The sequence below is a fragment of the Theropithecus gelada genome, chromosome 4, assembly GCF_003255815.1.
Source record: "Theropithecus gelada isolate Dixy chromosome 4, Tgel_1.0, whole genome shotgun sequence".
In the NCBI taxonomy this organism is placed as follows: domain Eukaryota; kingdom Metazoa; phylum Chordata; class Mammalia; order Primates; family Cercopithecidae; genus Theropithecus; species Theropithecus gelada.
The window spans coordinates 95170464-95194452 of NC_037671.1; the positions used below are offsets into that span (position 1 = coordinate 95170464).

At 35.9% G+C, this 23989-nt stretch overlaps 1 protein-coding gene across 1 annotated transcript in view; it reads left to right on the forward strand.

The window, feature by feature from the left end:
• Window positions 1–23725, forward strand: part of FUT9 (fucosyltransferase 9) — a 197980-nt gene extending 174255 nt beyond the window's left edge. Inside the window, exon 3 of the mRNA XM_025383616.1 lies at window positions 21328–23725. Coding sequence (XP_025239401.1) covers window positions 21336–22415 — 1080 coding nt within the window. The 5' untranslated portion in view covers window positions 21328–21335 and the 3' untranslated portion in view covers window positions 22416–23725. The remainder of the gene's footprint in view (window positions 1–21327) is intronic.
• The last annotated feature ends 264 nt before the right edge of the window (window positions 23726–23989 follow it).

The window sequence follows — 23989 nt, forward strand, 5'->3', positions numbered from 1 at the left end:
CCCCCCCCCCCCCCCCCCCCGCCTTCTGGAGCTGAGACATTCAGCTTCTCCTGCTCTTGGACATCAGAACTCCAGGATCTCTAGCCTTCAGACTCCAGGACTTGCGCCAGTTCCCTCTCTACCAGTTTTCAGGCCTTCAGCCTTGGACCGAGAGTTACACGGTCCACTCCCTGGTTCTCAGGCTTTGCACTTGGTCTGAGCCACACTACCGGTTTCCCTGATTCTCCAGCTTGTGGACTCCATACTGTGGGATTTCAGCCCCCCATAATCACATAAACCAACTCCTCTAGTTAATCCCCTCCTATTTATATCTATCTTCTACTTTTATAAAATATGTTTTTGAAATATTTTATATCGTATATAATGATACATAATATGTAAGGTATATTTATATATATATCTTATTGGCTCTGTTTCTGTGGGAAACCCTAATATACAGTCTGTGTTGCAACTACTCAACTCTGTCATTGTAGCACAAAAGCAGTCATGGACAATACATAAAAGGGTGAGTTTGGCTGTTTTCCAGTAAAATATTATTTAAAAATTAGACAGTAGCTGGATTTGGCCACCACCCATATAGTTTGCTGACTGTGGATTTCAACAATCCCTTTGGGAAATTTTGCTTTTTTATTCGCTCAGATATTCTCTCCTTTCACCTATTTTTCTTGCTCAATTGAAATTCAATAGAATGAGTAAAGGCATCGTCTCATCTGCCAACCTCAGGGCCACGCTTCCTGGCTCCTTGCTTCTGGCTTGCCCTGCTGGCTTTGGTTCTGAGGCCCGGATAATTTGTAATCTGGGACTCTCCAGGAAGGGCACTATGTGGAGCTGCCTGGCTGTCTTGGTTCTCCTCAGCTCCTTTGGTGCTGTGACTTTTCAGGGGTCTGGCTGTGACTGCCGCTTAGTCTTAGGCTCGGTAGTTCCACAGCTACTTCATCACTTCATCACATTATAGTAATCCTCTCTAACAAGCTTCCCAGCCATCTCTACATCCCACCCATACTATACATAAAACAAGGGCAATTTGGAGAACTGTCTTAAGATCTCAGGTGTCTGACTATACTGTTGGCCGTTCCTGTGGTTTGTGAGAGGCCGCTTCTCTCTCTTTGAAATATTACCCTAAATTATGTGATACTCCTCACTTAGGTCAAAGCCCAGAGACCTTCTCTCAGTCCTCAATCTTGATATGTTTAAAAGCATTAAAAATTTTTTCTCTAAAAATAATTAAGTTTGTATCTTTTACTATATGTCAGAACCTGAAAATTACAGTCTTCTTTCTCTTCTTACTCCTTCTCTAATAAATCTGAATTTACTTATCCTACCCATCCCTAAGGTAGATTAGATGACAGGCCAGCTAGGATAAAGGTCATGCATTGACAAAGTTCAGAAAGGAAGATAATGTAATTACATGTTATGTTAAATTTCCCCTGCAACAGTCCTCCTAGGTAGGTATTGTTATACTCATCTAGAGATGAAAAAATTAAGGTTCACAGAATTTGCTAAATAAAGCTTGACCAGTTACTTTATAAAAAAGCAGAAAACATACCTGTTTCTGACTACACTCCTAATTCTCATTCAACCACAATTCCTGGAAGACAGGAAGTTAACTCCTGGTAAAGCGCTTGGTTTGGGTTCTAGCCCCAAAGCCTCCAAATAAATGAACTTCTCTCCACCTTTGCATGGAATCATTGGGATTAAATGAGGTAAATATAGTAACAGCTATCTTTCATCCAGCCCCTGGGTGAGCCAGGCAGTTTCTAAACATTTAGATATATTATCTCATTTAATTCTCAAAACAATCCTATAGGGTATTAAAATTATTATCATTTTTTGGTTAATGTTACTAAGGTCCTCAACATAGAGTCTGCCACATACTAAAGGCTTAGTAAGAACTAGTTCTTCTTAAAATTATTACTCTTCCATTCGAATTACACCCACCAAGAATATTTATACAGACATTGTTTTCCCCAGAGCAGAAGCATCTTTGATGGGCAGCCTTTGTTTGCTCATAGTGTGAGGAACTCCCATTCTTAAAAGGACTAAAAAAGCATCACATTGAAGAACAAAGTCTGGTGTCTGCCTACACTGCCATTCTCCTCAGCTCCCATGATGCCAGACCTTGCTGAGTGCAGAGGCCTAGAACATAATGGCAGTGTTGGAAGCAGGAAAATGATAGGAAAGGATGTGTACCAGGATGGCCAAGACAAGCCACTGGGTCAATTCAATATCCAGGGAAGACTTTTCTCTTTTGAATTTACATTTGTTTAAGTTTTAATCCTAACCCACTTGATGAATTCAATTTGGACTTTTTCCATTTTGAATTCTTAATATCACAACTGTATTTCCTCATTTTAGGAAAAGGGGAGACATTGTATTATGGAAAAAGTCTTGAACCAGAAGCTAATATATGTGGTTTGTTGTTTCTATTGTGTCACTAAATATGTGATATTTAAATAAAATATAAGTGGAAGGAATATGAACTGTAGTATCTAAGGGTCTTCTTTGCTATCATTATGTTAATCATTTAATATAATAAACACAGAGATATCCATCTCGCATCTCCCTTTTGCACTGTGCCAATATTTGCCTCACATCAGCATTCACTATTTGCAGTTCATAAAATCACATGGTGAAAAAAATATATTCTTTTGCTTTAAGGATCTCATTAATACTTTGATTTCACAATTTAAAAAAACTAAATTTAAAAAATTTTAAAAAGAAACAAACCTTTTGTAGTTTCCCACATTTTGAGATTTCTGAAGAATCTGGGTCTTATTTTATACATCAAGCAGCAAAAACCTCATTCTCTCAATGCAATGAAATCGTTACAGCTATAAATTTATAGTTATTGGGATCTTAGGTATAGTCATCCCGTATTGTATATGACCATAGAAGATTTGTCCTTCTTCATTCCGAAGAAAGAAAGAAAAAAACTATCAAGTTAGAATGTTTGATTGAACTTTCATTCATTCATTATTTATATTTATTTGTTCAATACATATTTACTCATTTAGTAGATATTTATGTCTCCTGTGTACCAGAAATTGTGCTAAGTACAAAGAATAGAAAGTCAAAACAAATTTGGTTCATGCCTCCATGGAGCTTATGATCTAATGGGGGAGAAACACAGGCAAATCAATTATAGTGTCATTCTAATGCAAGTGCTATGTCAAAGAGATGCACAGCAGCTATGGGAGCACAGAGGAGGAGCATCTTTCTTATTAAGATAAAAATCTTTCAAAGGTATTTATTATTCAACAGGATTTATATGTTACTTTAACAATTTTTTTTCACTTATGAATTATTTAAGAGGGATTCTATTCAAAACACTATGTTACATAAATACAGGAACTTAAAAATATTTAATGAACATTTTTTATATGCAAAGTTTTGGTTAAGTTACCTTGCTAGCTGAAAGGAAAAATGGAATTATTATACATAAGAACAATAAAAATTAAGAAAATGATAATAAGTGAAAATCATTTATTCCCAAAGAGAATACCTGAAAAAAAAATATGTTTTCATAAATTGAAGGTCAAAGAGGGGCAAAGCACATCAGAGAAAATGAATTTCTTAATCTCGTACAGCCAGATTTGCCTACTGAACATACAGCTTATGACAAAATAATTGTGCAGCAATTACTCTAAAAGATGAGACAAAATCAAGTTAAAATGGAGCAAATTGCCTTTTACATTGTGGCCAATGACAATTAGTGACACATTCATGCTGTAAAATACCACTTTCTTTTTGTGAGAGGTGACCTATTGCTCGATGGTTAAGTAACTAGGTTACTTCATGGAAAATCTTCTGCAATCCTGTCTCTCAGAGGAAATGCAAAGTTTATTATTGCTACTGCTATTGGTGGCAATTTCATATTCAGTAACAAAACAAGTATACATCTTAAGTCATGCATGTGTAAGTGCAACAATTATTCCCAGTCATGTTTACTGAGTGTTTGCTATGTCCAGGGACTGTCCCAGGGAATTTACATGTATCAGTTCATTTTATAGGCACAAATCTAGCATAGTGGTATTTTTTCAGTTTTCAGATGAATAACTGAGACATGGAAGGTTGGGGATGTTGCCCAAAAGTTTCACAGAGAGCCGACGTAGATCCAGGTGTGGTGATTTGAAACCAGGTGTGTTGTGTCCAGAGTAAGTGTTGTCAGAATAATGTGCCAGGTGCCCCACATAGTCCAGAAACCAGTGGATGATCTTCCTGTTTACATTTTTTAAATGTAAGTGAAGGTTTTTTTATTATTTTTAATTAACACGTAATAATTGTAATATTTATGGAGTACAGTGTGATATTTTAACACATGCATACTTTTGTATCAGTTCACCAACCTTTGGCTTATCCCCCTGCCACCAACACTCTCCTCCCTCTAGTAACCACTATTCTCCTCTCTGCTTCTGTAAGAACAACCTTCTTAGCTTCTACATATGAATGAGAACATACAGTATTTATCTTTTGGTGCCTGACTTATGTCACTTAATGTCTTCCAAGCTCAGCATTTGTTCTTTTCTATGGCTAAACAGTATTCTATTGTGTATATTTTCTTTACCCATTCATTCGGTTATTGTAAATAAAAATGAAATTTTTTTGATGACTTAAGCAAATGCTCCCAACTTACTGTTAAGTAAAAAAAAAAAAAAAGAAAAGCAGCAGAAAAGAGATCTTTACTTACTGGTTCTCATTACTGTTTTTAAAAATAACATACAGAGTTAGTCATTGAAACTAGATAGGTAAATATATAGTTAAGATAAGGAAATAGATCTATACAGTAAAGACTAGAAATTGTTATTAATTCTGTGAGTTGAAGTATAGATTGCTTTCATTTACTTATGTGTGTATTTTCAAAATTATATACAATAAACATTAAGTTAATATAAAATCAGATTGTCATATCAGACTCACTTCAATGAGAGATTGTGTCCAGTATGAAGCTTTACCTGTAGTTTAAGGGTTCAATCAATGAAGAGGCAAGAAGAGGTCTGAAACACCCTATTAGCCTCCACAGCCCTCTTTTTCACATTAGACATATAATCTCTGGTTGATAATAATAGAAGTCTACAATGTCACCTCACCCAATAGGAAGCATTTATGTTAGAAAGCATCTCCATTTTATTTTTTTCTCCATAGTTCTTTTTAAAAAATTTTTCCCCATAGGTTATTGGGGAACAGGTGGTATTTGGTTACATGAGTAAGTTATTCAGTGATGGTTTGTGAGATTTTGGTGCACAAATCACCAAGCAGTATGCACTGCACCCTATTTGTATTCTTTTATCCCTCATGCCTTCCTTCCCTTTCCCCCTGAGTACCCAAAGTTCATTGTGCCATTCTTATGCCTTTGCATCCTCATATCTTAGCTCCCATTTATGAGTGAGAACATACAATGTTTGGTTTTCCACTCCTGAGTTACTTCACTAAGAATAATAGTCTCAAATCTCATCTAGGTTTCTGCAGATGCCATTATTTTATTCCTTTTTATGGTTGAGTGGTATTCCATCGTATATACAACCCACAGTTTCTTTATCCACTCATTGATTGATAGGCATTTAGGCTGGTTCCACATTTTTGCAATTGTGAATTGTGCTACTATAAACATTCATGTGCAAGTATCTTTTTCATATAACAACTTTTTTTTTCTGGCTAGATACCCAGTAGTGGGATTGCTGGATCAAATGGTACTCTTACTTTTAGTTCTTTAAGGAACCTCCACACTGTTTTCTACAGTGGTTGTAGTAGTTTACATTCCCACCACCACTGTAGAAGTGTTTCCTGTTCACCGCATCTACACCAACATCATTAATTTTTGATTTTTTGATTATGGACATTCTTGCAGGAGTAAGGATATCACATTGTGGTTTTGATTTGCATTTTCCTGATTATTAGTGATGTTGAGCATTTTTTCATATGTGTATTGGCCATTTGTATATCATCTTTTGAGAATTGTCTAGTAATGTCCTTAGTCCAGTTTTTGATGGAATTGTTTTTTTCTTGCTAATTTGTTTGAGTTCACTGTAGATTCTGTGTATTTGTCCTTTGTCAGATGTATAGATTGTGAAGATGTTCACTCATTCTGTGGGTTGTCTGTTTACTCTGCTGATTATTCCTTTTCCCATGAAAAAGGTCTTTAATTTAATTAAGTCCCAGCTATTTATCTTTGTTTTTATTGCATTTGCTTTTGGGTTATCGGTCATGAAATCCTTGCCTAAGCCACTGTCTGGAGGTTTTTTCCGGTGTTATCTTCTAGAATTTTTAAGGTTTCAGGTCTTAGATTTCAGTCCTTGATCCATCTTGAACTCAGGTTTAAGTCCTTGATCCATCTTATGTACAGCAAGAGATGAGGATCTAGTTTCATTTTAATACATGTGGCTAGCCAGTTATCCCAGCACCATTTGTGGAATAGGGTGTCCTTTCCCCACTTTATGTTTTTTGTTTGCTTTGTCGAAGATAAGCTGGCTGTAAGTATTTGGGTTTATTTCTGGGTTCTCTATTCTGTTCCCTTGGTCTATGTGCCTATTTTTAAACCAGTACCAGGCTGTTTTGGTTACTATTGCCTTATAGTATAGTTTGAAATCAGGTAATGTGATGCCTCCAGATTTGTTCTTTTTGCTTAGTCTTGCTTTGGCTATGCAGACTCCTTTTTGGATTCATATGAATTTTAGGATTATTTTTTCTAGTTCTGTGAAGGATAATGGTCGTATTTTGATAGGAATTGCATTGAATTTGTAGACTGCTTTTGGCAGTATGGTCATTTTCACAATATTGATTCTACCCATCCATGAGCATGGGATATGGTTCCTATTGTTTGTGTCATCTATGAATGCTTTTGGCAGTGTTTTATAGTTTTCCTTGTAGCAGTCTTTCACCTCTTTGGTTAGGTATATTCCTAAGTGTTTCATTTTTTATTTTTTGGCAGCTATTGTAAAGGTGCTGAGTTCTTGATTTGATTCTTAGATTGGTCATTGTTGGTGTATAGGAGAGCTACTGATTTGTGTACATTAATTTTGCATCTGGAAACTTTGCTGAATTCTTTTATCAGTTTTAGAAGCTTTCTGGAGGAGTCTTTAGGGTTTTCTAGGTATGTAATCATATAAACAGCAAACAGTGACAGTTGGACTTCCTCTTTACCGATTTGGATGTCCTTTATTTCTTTCTCCTGTCTGATTGGTCTGAGAGTTCCAGTAGTACGTTGAGGAGAAGTGGTAAGAGTGGGCATCCTTGTCTTGTTCCAGTTCTCAGAAGGAATGCTTTCAACTTTTCCCCATTCAGTATTACATTGGCTGTGGGTTTGTCATAGATGGCTTTTATTACATTGTGGTATGTCCTCTCTATGCTGATTTTGTTGAGAGTTTTAATCATAAAGGGATGCTAGATTTTGTGGAATGCTTTTTCTGTGTCTATTGAGATGATCATGTGATTTTTGTTTTTAATTCTTTTTATGTGGTGTATCACATTTATTAACTTCCATATGTTAAAACATCCCTGTATCCCTGGTATGAAACCTACTTGATCATGGTGGATTATCTTTTTGCTATGTTATTGGATTTGGTTAGCTAATATTTTGTTAAGGAATTTTGCATCTATGTTCTTCAGGGATATTGGGCTATAGTTGTCTTTTTTGGCTATGTCCTTTTCTGGTTTTGGTATTAGGGTGATGCTGACTTCACAGAATGATTTAGGGAGGATTCCCTTTCTCTATCTATGAGACTATGTGTAATAGTCTCAATAGGATTGGTACTAATTCTTCTTTTCATGTCTGATAGATTTCAGCTCTGACTCCATCTGGTCCTGGGCTTTGTTTTGTTGTTGGTAATTTTTTATTATTACCATTTAAATCTCACTGCTTGTTTTTGGTATGTTCAAGGTATCTAATTCTTCCTGATTTAAGCTAGGAGGGTTGTATCTTTCCAGAAATTTATCCATCTCCTCTAGCTTTTCTAGTTTATGCATATAAAGATGTTCCTAGTAGCTTTGAATGATCTTTTGTATTTCTGTGGTGTAAGTTGTAATATCTCTCATTTTGTTTCTGACTGAGCTCATTTGGATTTTTCTTTCTTCTTGGTTAATCTTGCTAATGGTCTATCAATTTTATTTTTATTTTCAAAGAACCAGCTTTTTGTTTCATATATCTTTTTTTTGTTTGTCTGTTTCAATTTCTTTTAGCTCTGCTCTGATCTTGCTTATTTCCTTTCTTCTTCGAGGTTTGGGTTTGCTTTGTTATTGTTTCTCTAGTTTCTTGAGGTGTCACCTTAGACTGACTGCTTGTGCTCTTCAGATTTTTCAATGTAGGCATTTAGAGCTATGAACTTTCCTCTTAACTCTGCCTTTGCTGTATCCCAGAGGTTTTGATACATTGTATCACTATTGTCATTCAGTTCAAAGAATTTTTTAATTTCCATCGTGATTTCATTGTTGACCTGATGATTATTCAGAAGCAGGTTATTTCATTTCAATCTATTTGCATAGTTTTGAAGGTCCCTTTTGGAGTTGATCTCCAGTTTTATTCTGCTGTGGTCTGAGAGAGAAGCATCTCTATTTTGTACCTAAGATTGTTGTATAGCTTATGTGACATTCCCCTTATGCCATGTCTCATAAATTCATCAAAGTTTAGGTTTCTTTACAGTAAGCAATTCTAAATCAAGAACAACTTTCTCAAAGTAGCTCATAGATAAAAATGCTTTTTTTTTTTTTTTTTTTTTTTTAGCAAACATTCTTAGTCTGTTGCCCTGGGCCCCAGTTGTTATGTTTACAAAGAGATTAGACCAGGTCACCAACCTTCCTTCCCCACTCTCCAGGGGAATCCCCTGATAGTCAGAAGGAGTTACAGGCTAGCTACTTTAACTCCTTCCTCCTCAACAATACTTTTAGAATTTTTTTTTTTAACAGAAGGAATGAAAGGGGGGAAAAACACTCAAGCCATCATGTTTGTTTTGAATTGGAGGAAAGCAAGACTAACATCATTTATAATAGTGAATGGTTCATTATGATAATCCAGAAAATGATATAAGCCTAAACAATGAAGTAACAATAGGATGGAGACGGAGTGAGATTTAACAAATACCACAGCATTTCAATGGACTCAATATAGTAATTGACTAGATGTAGGATTTAGGGAATTGAAGAAATAAATAATGACTTCCAGTCAGAGCCTTAGGCAGGTATATGAATAACATGGCTATTTGAGAAATCAGAGGAGCAATGTGTGGGAAGATGGAGGTTCTTTAATAGAAGATAAGAGAACTTTGATTTTATTTAAATTCTGATAGAAAACAAGCAGTAAAAACATAGAAAAGGATGATGTAGCAAAAATATAAAATAATCTATGGAATGAGATCACTTTACCCATTTAGATTTCATAATTTAATGAGGAGGGATCAGCTTTAGGTGTGAGGACAGATGCCTTTTCCATTCTGGTGGGAGGGAAAAAAGCAAGAATGTTCTCTTTGATGTATTCTCTTCTAGTGGCCTCCATTTTCACTATTGTGTTCACAAAATTTGGAACTTTCTTCTGAGTAGTTAGCAACTTGGTAAACTTAATATTGACAAGATTGTTTATTAAGAATGAAATCAGACAAAAGTATAAGATGACCCTTGAGGATGTTCTGTTCAGACTATGGAGAAAGAAATGGAGCCAAAGAAAATTCCTATATAAGAAAAATCCTCTCCTCTAAGGTTCGAGAAATTTATCTCTCTAAGATTAGTGATTTCTCATTCTTGGATTTTCACTTCTAAACTCTGCCTTTCCACCTTTTTTCTAGTAACATCAGTTTCTAAAAAGTATGTTCATTAGTTCATTTTCAGATTACTCAGCTGTAAGTTGATTAAACTTGCCTTTTTTCTAAAAATCTCTTTAGCTACACTTTTATCATATTATTTTTTAGGCTGTTGACTTCTTTGTGGCTTATTTTTTCCATTTAGTTTGTTCTCTTATTGTAAATTGAACTTGAAGTTTCAGAGCTCCTCATTAACTATAGTGATACATTTTTATTTAATCTCAGCAGAGCTGGTGCTAATTAGTTTCCCATGAGTTCAAAAGATGATCAGCCTGCAAAATTTGGTCTGATGCAGAAACTGTTGTCATAGCAATGCCCCATCTAAAGTAATACTCTCTCTTTCACTCCTGCAGCCTTCTTCTTAGTATGTTAACGTCCCTTTATATGCATGATGGTGTTTGTTTTGTAACTGTGTATTAGGGTTCTCAGAGAAACAGAACCAACAGGAAACAGATTTATCATATATATATAGAATACATATAAAATAGATTTATCTGTATAGGAAAAGATTTATTATAAGGTTTTGGCTCACATGATTATGAAAGCTAGAAAGTTTCACAATCTGCCATCTGCAACCTGGAGCCCCAGAAAAGCTGTGAGTGGTTTGAAGGCCTGAAACCCAGACAACCAATGGTGTCAATTCCAGTTCAGATCTAAGGGCTGAAAACCAGGAAACTTGAGGACAGAAGATGCATGCTCCAGTCCAACCAGTCAGGCAGACAGCAAGTTCAGTCTTTCTCTATCTTTTTGCTTTATTAAGGCCCTAAAATGGGTTGAATGACGTCTACCCACATTAGGGAGGGCTATCTGCTTTACTCAATCCACCAATTTAAATGTTAATCTTTTCCAGAAACACTCTCACAGACACACCCAGAAAGAATGTTTAACCATTTATCCAGGCATCCTATGGCCCAAGCAAGTTAGCACATAAAATTAACCATCACAAACTGGAAGAGCAAGAATTTTATGTATACATAATAGCAAAAGATTAGAGCAGGTTGCCGGCCTGGCCTAATGTTAGAAAAAAGGGTGTAGGAAAGAGTCAAGGAGGGTAAAGCAGTTGGTTTCCCATGGATTCTCTACCTTGCCCTGGGAACTGGACTAAAGCCTCTGTCATTAGCAGATAGAGGACCAGAAATTAAGGGAAGTTGTTCTGGAAGAGATGCTGTGAGTGTTTCAGTGAATTCAAAGCCACTGAAATCAGCAACAAAGTTTGATGCAGATAGTCAATTTTCCCCAGCTGCAACATGAAGCCAGACTGGCAGTTGCAGAGTTAGAGGTCAAGGAACTACTGAATTTGGAATTCTGGGCCCACACATCCAATAGGGAGGAGCAGAAGTGAGCTTGCATCAGACAGATTCTCAGACGAGTGGCAGCCAAATGATAAATGGCGAGTAGGGTGGGTGAAGATTGTAATTGCTAGAAATGTTTGGAATCCATATAAAACTCCTGTGGTCCTTTACAGAAACAACTGGGGAAAGAAGAGAAATTCCCAGTGGTAAGATCAACAAAGGATCAAACTATCACAATATGGTCAGTAAATGTCTGACCTTATACAGTAGTTTGGTAAGATCCAGGGAATTTGGATTATAAAAATTTACAGAGAGGGAATTCTTTATTTTGTTTTCAGTAATTAAAATAAATACTTGCAAATATTTAAAAAAATATATCAGCTGATGATGTGTGGAAAACTCTGGGACATAATTGAAATGTTTACTTACAATCTTCCTTTTCTCTCCCTTTATTGTTTTTAGGCAACTTGGTTCTTTGAGGTTAGTTAATTTTCAAAGCTGACTCAACAGAGCAGCACATAAGGAATTTATCTGAAAGAGAATGTGGTTAGGAGGGGATACAACTATCACAGAGGCTTTGGATCAGCAATTAATGCATCATTAATCCTTGATGTTCCTTGAATTGCTTCATAAACACTCCAACAATAAAACAAATCTAGACTCCTTCACTGTTCTGATTCACCTTTCTATCCTCTCCTGATGGCACATGACCACTGTTCCTGGCCATTGGCTTCCAGAAAGAGAACAGACAGGGAAGTGTTGGTGAATCTAGTTTGTTCTAATTAACAATGACTCCAGGGAAATATATATCATAAAATCAATTTTCAGTCATATAATTCATAAAAGTCTTTGCAACTGTTAACTGAAATCTTCATATTCTCTCTCTTTCATGTGTGTGTGTGTATGTATATATATAATTTTTAGAGATGGGGCCTGATCCGTTGCCCAGGCTAGAATGCAGTGGCACAATCATAGCTCACTGCAGCCTCGAACTCCTGGGTTCAAGCAATTTTCCTGTCTCAGCCTCCTAAGTAGCTCAGATTACAGGCATTGCCACTATACCTGGCTAATTTTTCTTATTTTTGTAGAGAAGGTGTCTCTCTGTGGCACCCAGGCTGGTCTCAGACTCCTGGGCTCAAGCAATCCTGCCTTGGCCTTCCAAAGTGCTGGGATTACAGTAGTGAGCCACTGCACTCAGTTTATTCTTAAAGCAATATGTGTGGCCTGAGGCAGAAAGATGTATACCAGTTTCCTCATGTGGAAAAATTGATGTGATTCTAACCCGTATTTCATCTGGTTGTGAGATTTAAAGGAATTATTACCTGCAAAATGCTTGGAACCATGCTTGGCACATAGAAATAAATATACATATATGTTTGTGTGTGTGTGTGTGTTTAAACACATGCCCATATATTGTTCATCTAACAAATATATATATAAATATTTGTTAAATGAACAGTAAGAAATATATTTTTCCTGAAGATTAAGTGGTAAAATTTATATAAAAATCTTAGTTTGGTGGTTTAAACATTGGAAATGCTGAATGATTGTTAGCTCTTTGGTCAGTCATAAAACATATGTTGAGAGCAAGAATATGACAAGTAAGATTTAGGCACTAGGGATTGAAATCTGAGTGAAAACACCCAATCTTTGCTTTATGAGCCTAGTTACAATTGAACAGAGATAACAACATTAATCATATACTCACACAAATCTAGGTAAACTTGATACTGCGGCAAATGCTGTGCAAAAATGACACGTGGTACTATAAAATGTGTACTTGGGGCTTTGATTTAGTGTGTTGGGGGAAGGTTGGGAGACTGTCAGGAATTTTTCCATAAGCTACTGCCAGTAGAACTGAGAGCTGAAAAGTGAAAAGGAGCATATCAGTAAAGAGAGGAGGAAATCTGCGCCAGGGAGAGGTGCGGGCTGGTGGAACAGCTCTGTGAGAGGGATAAGTATGGTGATGGAGGGAATGCAACATTGGCATGCACTGAAGCTGGAGACAAAAGCTGTGTCCCCATTATCCAGGGCTCTTTAAGCTACATGAAGACTTTTAACGTTTTTTTTTTTTTTAATCTTATAAGCATTTGGAATTCATCAACAGGCCTAAAACAGAATGGTAATATGTGAGTTGCAGTTTGAAACATCACCCTATTGGAGGAATCCTCAAATTTTAGTGTACATCAGATCCACTTGGAGAGCTCTTCAAAGCATGTTGCTGGGCCTCTTTCCAAAGTTTCTGATTTCATATGTCTGGGTTCCAGTAGGAGAGTTTGCCTTTCTAACAGGATCCCAGATCTTGCTGATGCTGCTGGTCTAGAGTCATCCTTTGAGGACTACTAATCTACTGTACAGTGAACAAATTGAAAGGATCAAAAGGGAGCACCAGGTGGACCACTTACAAAGAAATGTCAGTCTTCCACACAAGAATTCATGGACATTTGACCTAGGGAAATAGAAGTTTACTAATGTAAGGAATATTTTGGAGGTAAAATTGGCAGGATTTGGTTCTAGGTTAGGTATGGATATGAAGGACAGGGAGATGTCAAGATGTCACTAGGTTAGTTGCCCTACCTTATCATCTGGAAGGAAGACATTCTCATTTATAAAGTCCAAAAGACTACAGCCCAAAATGAGAGTTTTGGACTTTTTTAAAAAAAAGTTCTCCTGGCTTGCACTGGTTGGCTGCAAGGGACTAAAACCTGACAATAATCACGGAAAGTGCTGGAACTGACAGCTAAGTTATGAAAGACTGCTGACCTCAAAGGGTGCCGGAAAGCTTGTTCTGAAAAAATGCCAGCAAGGAACCTCCTGGTCTTGTCTGTGGTATTCCCCAAGGGCACGTGAAGCATGAGCCAGGTTACACTTGGGCTCAATGTCAGATCGCATGGCTCTAGCTGCTGCTGAAGCCAATAAACAGAGCTTCTAAAGTTAATAAAGACAGTGATGAAGGACTAGTGATTGAGTGGAGAGGAGAGAGAGCAGATGAAAGATCAAACTAAGAGAGGTGAATCCCTGAATTTGAAAAGAAAATTTCAAAGACAGAGACGGCAGAAGGTGCCTAAAATAAAGAAATTTGCAGTACAGGAAAAGTGGTAGTTGGCAGCTCTCTTGCCTGTAGAAACAAATGTCTGAGACAAAAATGAAAGAAGAAAAATGAATATTACAAAGACATGCATTGGACTGTCTAAAGACGACCCCACTGCAGAAATGAATCAGGGACTTGTTACTACCAGAGAGCATTCTGAGGAATATTTAGGAAAAGTGTTGGTGATCAAAACTGGTATAATTTGGTGGCAACTTCCTCAGGGCTTGAGGAAATAAAATAAAGGTTTACCTGTGGAAATACCAGAGATTATATCTAAGGATCTTTGAGAAAGGTTCACAAACACAAATTTTATAGCATTCCAGAGATCGACCAGTGTCTTCATACCAAAAAAGGAAATGGCATTTCTCCCAAAGGCAAGAGGCATTTGGCTCAGAATTTAATGGAGAAAACTGTGAGAACTTAGAAGAGGAATGCCCATTAGAGAGGTTCAATAGAATTTGAAGTTTCAAGGGAATTTTTCAAAGCACAGTGATGAATATATAAAATTTTACAGGACTCTGAGGCAGAATATAATTTGGTGTATAATAGCTAGCTAAAGCGTAAAGCTTTTGTTTTTAATCTTGCATAAAAATTGTAGGCAGGAGTAAAATAAAACAAAAACCAAAAAAAACTAAAAAGAAAAGATAAGCCACCCAATTTAAATTATAAGCATTCAGTGTAGTATTCAGATTTTTGCAGAATCCTGTACTAATACTATGATAGCGAAGATCACAATGATTATATGGGGAGCAAATTTGTATTTGAGCCTGCATAAACAGATTACTAATAGTTGAGAGTCAGATAACACCAATGGCTTATATAAAATAAAGAGATTTCCTTGTAGTTTTGAGAATTTACATATAGTATTGTTGTGGGCTGTTTTGGCTTATTTGAAAATCTAGATAATTATGGATATGCTTTGAAGGATTCAAGATACATACTTTGGATCCTGGAATATTAGGGGAAGAAGGGGAAGCGATTGCCAGTGTGGGAATAGAAAAGTGGTGGTCTCTTTCCTCCCCATGATAAGGGTCATGGCCAACTCCCCTCTAACAAAGACAGATTAATAGAAGAATAGTTGAGTATAATAGATTAATTTAAAAATTAATAACAGCATAAGAAATTTCTCTGATCATAGCTTTATGTTACATGGGAGCCTTCAGAATTAAGACTCAAAGACTCAAGGTGAACTATTCATTTTTATGCTTGGGATTAATGAAGAATGGACAGTCATATAGAAATGTGACTGGGCAAAAAAGGTCTGATCTAATAATGATAAACAAAGGAGGGACGGGTGCAATGGCTCACGCCTGTAATCCTGGCACTTTTGGAGGCTGAGGTGGGCAGGTCATGAGGTCAGGAGATCAACATCATCCTGGCCAACATGGTGGAACCCCATCTCTACTAAAAATACAAAAATCAGCTGGGCGTGGTAGTGTGTAGCTGTAATCCCAGCTACTTGGGAGGCTGAGGGAGAAGAATCATTTGAACCTGGGAGGCAGAGGTTACAGTGAGCCGACATCGCACCACTGCACTCCAGCCCGGTGACAGAGTGAGACTCCGTCTCAAAAAAGCAAAATAAAATAAAATAAATAAACAAAGGGAGAAACCCAGCAAGACCAGTCTGTTAAGATTCTTCCTGGCTTCTCTGTAGCATTCCTTCCTTCTGGTAAAAGGCAGGATCTTCTCTGGAATGCAGGTCTTATGACCTACAATCGAACAAGGTAGGTCAGGAAATTTCTTCATGGCCAGTTCTTACACAGAAAGATGGGTGCAAGGTGTAGGAATATTTTTAGGTTTTATTAGTGGCCTTGGAGGAAAAGGGTTCTTGTTTCTATGAGTGCCTTGGGAAAGAGGGATTCTAGTTTGTACTGCTTGCTTTAGGAGATAATGAGTGGTGAAAGACAGGAGGGCAGAAGAAAGTCAGACAGAAACTTTGTTTCTGAGGTTGCTTCTGAGGCCTTTGCTAACTTTAATTCACCCTTCAATTTGTCAGTGATTCATTTCTTGTCTTTGGAGTTGGTATGAATTTATCTTGAAGATCCTCAGGTTGATCTAAAGTTCTGTTCAAATAGTCTATGTATTTCACATATTTTTACCAGCTATTAAAAAGTCTTATTAGGAATGGTTTGATAGTACACACACACACACACACACACACACACAAAGTAGTAAATGTACTATACAGTGACTGTCAAATGTGCTGACCCAACAACTCCTAATGGCATAAGGGAAAATCTCTTCCAACTCCACCATCCTGCTAATGAGAGATAGGGGAAGTAGGTTGAAGAGGTAGGTAGTGACTGCAATCTGGGTATAATGCCCCAAGTGACAAGTTACAAGCTCAGCTATCCTGTTCCATCTCCACATTTTAAGCAAGTATTAAACTTTGTTCTATAGTATGCTCTTGTTTCTTTCCATTTAAAATAAGGATTCAAAGCCTACCTCCCCGCACAATCAAAACTTACAATAGGACTGCCTCTCCTTGAGGGAGCCTCCTGTTCTCCTTAGTTTCACATTTTTTCTCCCGAATACCTTGATATGTATCTGTGGTTTGAGAATTACAACTCTAATCTTTTTCTATTTCAAGTTATCTTCCATTCTTTAACATTCAGTAGAGTGTTCTTAAAGAATGACTGTAGGTAAACTCTTAACAGAAAATTGAATCATACATACCACGTCTTGTTAAGCAGTACTTTTAGCCCAGATTCTGTTATTTTTGATGGTAAAGTCTTTAAGTTATATTCTTTCATAGTACTTGAAACTACTAAAAATAATTGAAAAGGTTTAATTATCCTATTTACTGTTACAATTTGCTTTGTGCTATACATTTATTGCTATCTCTAGTGAGTTATAGTAACACTGCTGCAGGTGTTTTTAAAATAGATTGTATTGATTACCAGCATAAGACATGGTGAGTATCCAACTGAATTTTAGTTATGAGGAATAGGTGAAAAAGATTCTGTCAAGGAGATGTCAATTTGGCCCCAAGGGGCAAACTTTTTTGACAGTTCTGTACAAAGTAGGGGTTACTGAATAACTGCCCCTGTTATTTAGTAATTGACCCTGACAGCAGTGAAAAATTGAGGGGAGAGGGTGAGCAGAGAGTTAACAAGGAGAACCTCAAGTTATATAAAATATCCAGGAAGCATGAAAACTGGAAATCACACCGTGGAAGGAACATTGTTCCTGTCTAGTGACCAATTCCTCATTTGACTAATAAAAGAGAGAGAGAGAGAGAGAGAGAGAGAGAGGGAGAGAGAGAAATTGAGACATGAAACTAAAATATTCCTGGTAGATGCTAACTTTGAGACAAAACAAAGAGAGGCAAAACTGGGAGATTTTGCTCATCTAGTGGTAGGAATAGCCACATGCCAATTTTAATGGGAGTCAGTCCATAGAGAGCTCCATGGTAAATGCACAGAGGAAGAAACAAAGTACATATTCATTCATTCACATTTGGTTCATTTTTGTATATCTGGTTACCTATCAAGCATAGTATCTGTACATAGTTGAGATGCAGCAATTTACCCATTCATTCATATGAGATACACAGCATTTATTAAGCATCTGCTACATTCTGGTGATAACGATACAGCAGTGAAGAAAACATAGCTCCTCACAAAGCTTACGTTCTGATATCACTAAAATGATTGCATATTCTGGCTGCAACCTGGGGAAACAGTGATCTAAAATGTTAATTATCAAGTGCCCAGATTCTAAAGCCAGTTGGCCTGGGCTTGAAAAGTATTCTGTTCCATTAACTCTCTGTGTGGTTTTGGACAAGTTACTTAATCGTTTTGGGCCTCAGTTTCTTTATCAATAAAATGGGGGATATAATGAGTTAATATGTGTGTATGTGTGTGTAAGTTAATATAAGTGCTCAAATCAGTGTTTGACACTGATAAGTGCCATATATATGTGTCAGATATACTTCTTGCTAAGAGAAATTAACCTTAATTTAACTCATGGGTAAATGGTTCTTAATTACAGAATAAAAGGTAGAGACCAGGGAAATCAAGACAACAAAACTTGAGACACCAAAAGCAAATGGATTATTCATGTTTGTATTATTTGTTCAAAGTAGATTATAGAAGAAAAGAGAGAGCACAATCCAGTGGTTAAGCTAGTTACCTGTATCTCTGGCCTTCAGTCTCCTCATCTGTGGAGGAATGAGAAAAGATGTCCTTTTTAGGGGTTCTGGAAAGATCAAAGGAAATGATGTGTGTAAAATGCTTGGCACAAGGCGTGGCTAAGGGTGAGCATTTATTAAATGGTGGCTATTTCAGCTGTAACCTGATTATATTGAACTGACATCATTTATTTAATAGTTTTTGCCATTGCATTTCAGTTCAAGAAGGCTTTAAGGAAACTGTCAATCAGAGCATTTCATTTCTAAAAACCATTAAACATTGGTCTCACAGGAAGAAAACAATGCAAAAGTCAGTCAAATCATGCATATTAGAAGTTAATGTTTTTCCAATGAAAAGAGACCCTTCCGGTAAGGTTTTTCAGTCTGTAAATTGTGGAGTCTAGATGGAATTGAGAGATGGTCTAATTAGTTAAATTTATACTTAGGATCAAATGCAACTAAACTTCCATAAACTTACTCCTGAATCACATCATGATCTATTTCCAATACTTATTATTGCTAAATTTTTGTATTTTTGCATCTGTGTTCACAAACACAAATGACTTTTTCTTTAAAAAGTCGTATCTTGCTTGGGTAACAAGATTATAATTGACCTCATGAGTTCTTTATTTTTGTATTTTCTAAAATGATTTTTTTAAAAGGTGGATGGTATTCCCAATTTATTAAATTGTTGATATTATTGGAAAACTATTTAGACCTAGTATTTGCTTTTAGTTGTTATTGTTTATAAATTCTATTTCTTTAACTGTTATCTTTTGAATCAGAATTTTTCTTTTACAAATATTTGTACAAAAATACAACTATTTAGTAATATTTCAAATTTTTCAACAGAAAATTACTCAAAATAGTTACTGCCATTTTTATCCATGCTAAATCAACAAATATTTGCTATTTTTGATATTAAATTTGAATTTCTTTTTTCTTCATTATTCTTGCCTAAAGTTTGAGCATTTTCAAAACTTGTGACGTTATTACTCATTTCAAATTTCTAGTCCTTACCTTAACATTTTTCCTTCTTATTTTTTAGCATTTTACCACTTTTCTTTGTCTAGCTTCTTGAGTTGATCGATTTATTATTTTTCTGGAAAGTATGCAAACCTATAATTTCCTTCTGTTTAAATATACAACAAAATTTGGCATGTAGAACCTTCAGTGTCATTTAATTCTGAATAACTGAAATTCCTTCATAATTATTTCCTGATTTTCACTGTATTTCCAAGGGTTGATTAATAATTTAGCTCCTAGACATATTTAATATATACCTTTTGTTTTCATTTTCTTATTGACTGTAGAACTGAAGCCAACTTTGACAGGAAGCTGCAATATTTGATTCTAATGTAGTTCTGGGAGTGATCTAGAATGCAATGTCCAAAATCTTTGGATTCACAGTCAAGCTTAGATACTCAGAGAGTCTCATATGCTTTAAAAAAAAACTACATAGCAAAAGAATGCGCTTTTTTTTAATGTTCACATAAATTTAGGTAATTAAATAAAGGACAATTTCTCCCCTTTTTTGGAAGGAAACATCTAATGTTTCTATCCTAGCTTCTATCAAAATTTCAAAATACTTTAATGAGTCTGAAATTTATAGGCCACATTATTTTCATAAGAGAAACAACATGAATTCAAAGATCTGTGAGAATTTTATCAAGAAACAGTTTTTGCAAATATATTTTTGTGTTCATACCCATAAAGAGGCATGAATGCCGAAGAGAAAAAAACTCGAAGACGCTTTTCTTCTTTAAAAAAAAAAAAGGCTTCATTCATCTTTTTAGCCACAATCTGTTAAAATCCTTGACATCAAAGTTGTTCTTCATGAAATATAGCCCTTTTTGAGAATTTGTTTACATTTATTTTTATAATACCAATATCATCTTAATACAAAGAAAAACTTTTTTAAAGCCCTTAAGCTATATAATAAGTGAGAAAGTTGTTCCAATGCAAATAGAACATTTGATTATTACATCTTGGTAGATATTGGATGTACTAACAAATTATTAAAAGTAAACAAAGAAAACTGTAAGAAAAATATATAAATAAAAACAAAACACTGTGAGTTTTAAATTTATAAAATTTGCCTGAGTGTACTTGTTTTTTAGAAATGTATCAAATCAAGAGTTGCCATTTTTTTTACTGGATGATTATAGTAATGCATTTGCAAACTGTGAAGATAAATTTATAATGAGAAAAACAAAAATGTAACTTTTTAAAAAACAGTTTAGTTTTCTTTTTTTTTTTTTTTTTTTTTTTTGAGACGGAGTCTTGCTCTGTCGCCCAGGCTGGAGTGCTGTGGCCGGATCTCAGCTCACCGCAAGCTCCGCCTCCCGGGTTCCCGCCATTCTCCTGCCTCAGCCTCCCGAGTAGCTGGGACTACAGGCGCCCGCCACCTCGCCCGGCTAGTTTTTTGTATTTTTTTAGTAGAGACGGGGTTTCACCGTGTTAGCCAGGATGGTCTCGATCTCCTGACCTCGTGATCCGCCCGTCTCGGCCTCCCAAAGTGCTGGGATTACAGGCTTGAGCCACCGCGCCCGGCCAACAGTTTAGTTTTCTATTGAATTCCATCTGAACCATAAAGTTATAGTACAGTCTCAATATGAGAGTAAATAAGTGATTATATCAACTGGGAAATGTTTACAAATCTGATGTGGTTACAAAATACTAAAACTTCTAGTCATGGCTTTAGAGATAACAGTTTAGGTTGTGCCAGTTTTCTACAAGCAAATAAAAATAGAACAGTTAAGGATAGCGTTGAAAAAAAAAAAGTTTCTTGGTTTGAAGATATGTGGGTACTTTTAGAAGAGTTTTTGGGAAACTTCCTTTTGAAAGCAGTTTCTTGGCTTTGAGGAAAGTTCTGTTTCTCTTAATGGTTTGATAACACTGAAAAGGAATATGCAGTTGATTACTACCTGTTTATCTCATATTTGTGATTTTAAATATATCTCAAATATATTTATGATTATCTCTTCATTCCCACCCCTACCTCCCCTTCTGTCTTTCTCTGTTTCATAGAAAAAATTATGACATCAACATCCAAAGGAATTCTTCGCCCATTTTTAATTGTCTGCATTATCCTGGGCTGTTTCATGGCATGTCTTCTCATTTACATCAAACCTACCAACAGCTGGATCTTCAGTCCAATGGAATCAGCCAGCTCTGTGCTGAAAATGAAAAACTTCTTCTCCACCAAAACTGATTATTTTAATGAAACTACTATTCTGGTGTGGGTGTGGCCATTTGGGCAGACCTTTGACCTTACATCCTGCCAAGCAATGTTCAACATCCAAGGATGCCATCTCACAACGGACCGTTCACTGTACAACAAATCCCATGCAGTTCTGATCCATCACCGAGACATCAGTTGGGATCTGACAAATTTACCTCAGCAAGCTAGGCCACCCTTCCAGAAATGGATTTGGATGAATTTGGAGTCACCAACTCACACTCCTCAAAAGAGTGGCATTGAGCACTTGTTTAACCTGACTTTGACTTATCGCCGCGACTCAGATATCCAAGTGCCTTATGGCTTCTTGACGGTGAGCACAAATCCCTTTGTGTTTGAAGTGCCAAGCAAAGAGAAGTTGGTGTGCTGGGTTGTGAGTAACTGGAACCCTGAGCATGCCAGGGTCAAGTATTACAATGAGCTAAGCAAAAGCATTGAAATCCATACCTATGGGCAAGCATTTGGAGAATATGTCAATGATAAAAATTTGATTCCTACCATATCTACTTGTAAATTTTATCTTTCCTTTGAAAATTCAATCCACAAGGATTACATCACGGAAAAGCTCTACAATGCTTTTCTGGCTGGCTCTGTACCTGTTGTTCTGGGACCATCTAGAGAAAACTATGAGAATTACATTCCAGCAGATTCATTCATTCATGTGGAAGATTATAACTCTCCCAGTGAGCTAGCAAAGTATCTGAAGGAAGTCGACAAAAACAATAAGTTGTACCTCAGTTACTTTAACTGGAGGAAGGATTTCACTGTAAATCTTCCACGATTTTGGGAATCACATGCCTGCTTGGCTTGTGATCATGTGAAAAGGCATCAAGAATATAAATCTGTTGGTAATTTAGAGAAATGGTTTTGGAATTAAAATTTTTCATCACTTGCACACTTGATAAATATTTTGATGAAATATCATCCAAGTATTGAGGATAAGAAGAGATGCAACATACTACTATTGTGTCACAATTTATTTTTATCTCCCTCTCTAGGGTAACATGTATATTTTGGTGGAGATTTTTAAAAGCTCAGCATGAGCAATCATTCCATTTGGTTTTAAATTATCCTGTATATACCTAATTATGTGCACTGGAGAGTAATTTATTCTTCATTATCATTTGTAAACATTGTTTTTTCACATTTTTGTAGTTGTCTATAATGTAAGCTTGTGGTTTGATTATTGTTTCTACACTGATCAGCTGTTTAATCTATTTGGGAAATGAAGATGCGCATCTTAAAGAATGAAAAATTTTCACTGAGTATTATAATGTCTAGTTCCAACTTTGCATACTATAACAAAGGAAGAACATGTTGCTATTGAATTCTAACCTCTTTGACTCTGAAGTTGAACGAAGTGTTTAACTGTCTCTATTTGATCTATTTTTTACCTGTTTACCACATTTGTGAAGGTGAAATTATTCATGGAGTGAATTAGAAATATACAAAGCAGAACTGTTCTATTCAGAAAGCTATTAGACTTCTCATTTATTTTCATTAAGGTGATTTGCAGCTACTTATTCTCATGATCTTAAATTATTCAAGTATTTTTAAATATCCAATTTGTTGTGATTTTCAGCACCTGGGAAGTAATCCCAATAATACTTTAGAAAATCGAAGCCAGTTCTCTTTCTGCTACTGATAACACTCATTGTCATAATAAAACAAATGATTTCCTCAAATAACAAAGAAAAATGATACCTATAAATATATTTATAAATGGTGTCATTTATGAAGAATGTTTAATTACTTATCAATTTAAGATTTTTTTTCTGAAGCCCTATTATTTAAAATCTTCTTATTTTACCATATGGATATAAGATTTGGCTCATAATGATGAGCCCTATCATTTGATTTGAGTTCTATCATTTCATAGAGCCTAAATAAAATTATCACCAAGGAATTAAATATAAGATGTCAAATATAATAAAGTGGGGATATATAGAAAACACACAGTGTTAGCACAGAGTAAGATCTCAATGCACATTTGTTGGATGAATAAATAAATGCAATTGAATTCACAGAAAAATGTTTGTTTGTTTCAAGGAAGTGACAGTTCTACTTTAGAAGTACTAATTGGAGATGACTTTTATATCCCATTTTGGTAATTATTCATACATAGCACATACGACCATGATGTTCAGGGCTTTACAGAACCAAAATAAACCTACCATTACATGAAAATTTTGAAGAGTATATTCCTGAACTTGCAGCTGCCTATAGCAGTCTCCTCCATAAGGCTAGAGAAGAGGAGAGCTGGATATAAGCAGAGACAGTAGGTGAAAAAAAGACGGGCCACTAAGGATTCTTCAAGGAAAGCATTCCTTAAAATAATCTTTAGTGCCTTTATTCCATTCAGGCCAAAAATCCATCCAAAAATTAGAATGTTCTGAGGACATCCATTTGGGTCTATTTGTGACTTATTCTAGTAGTCCTATTACAAGTTGA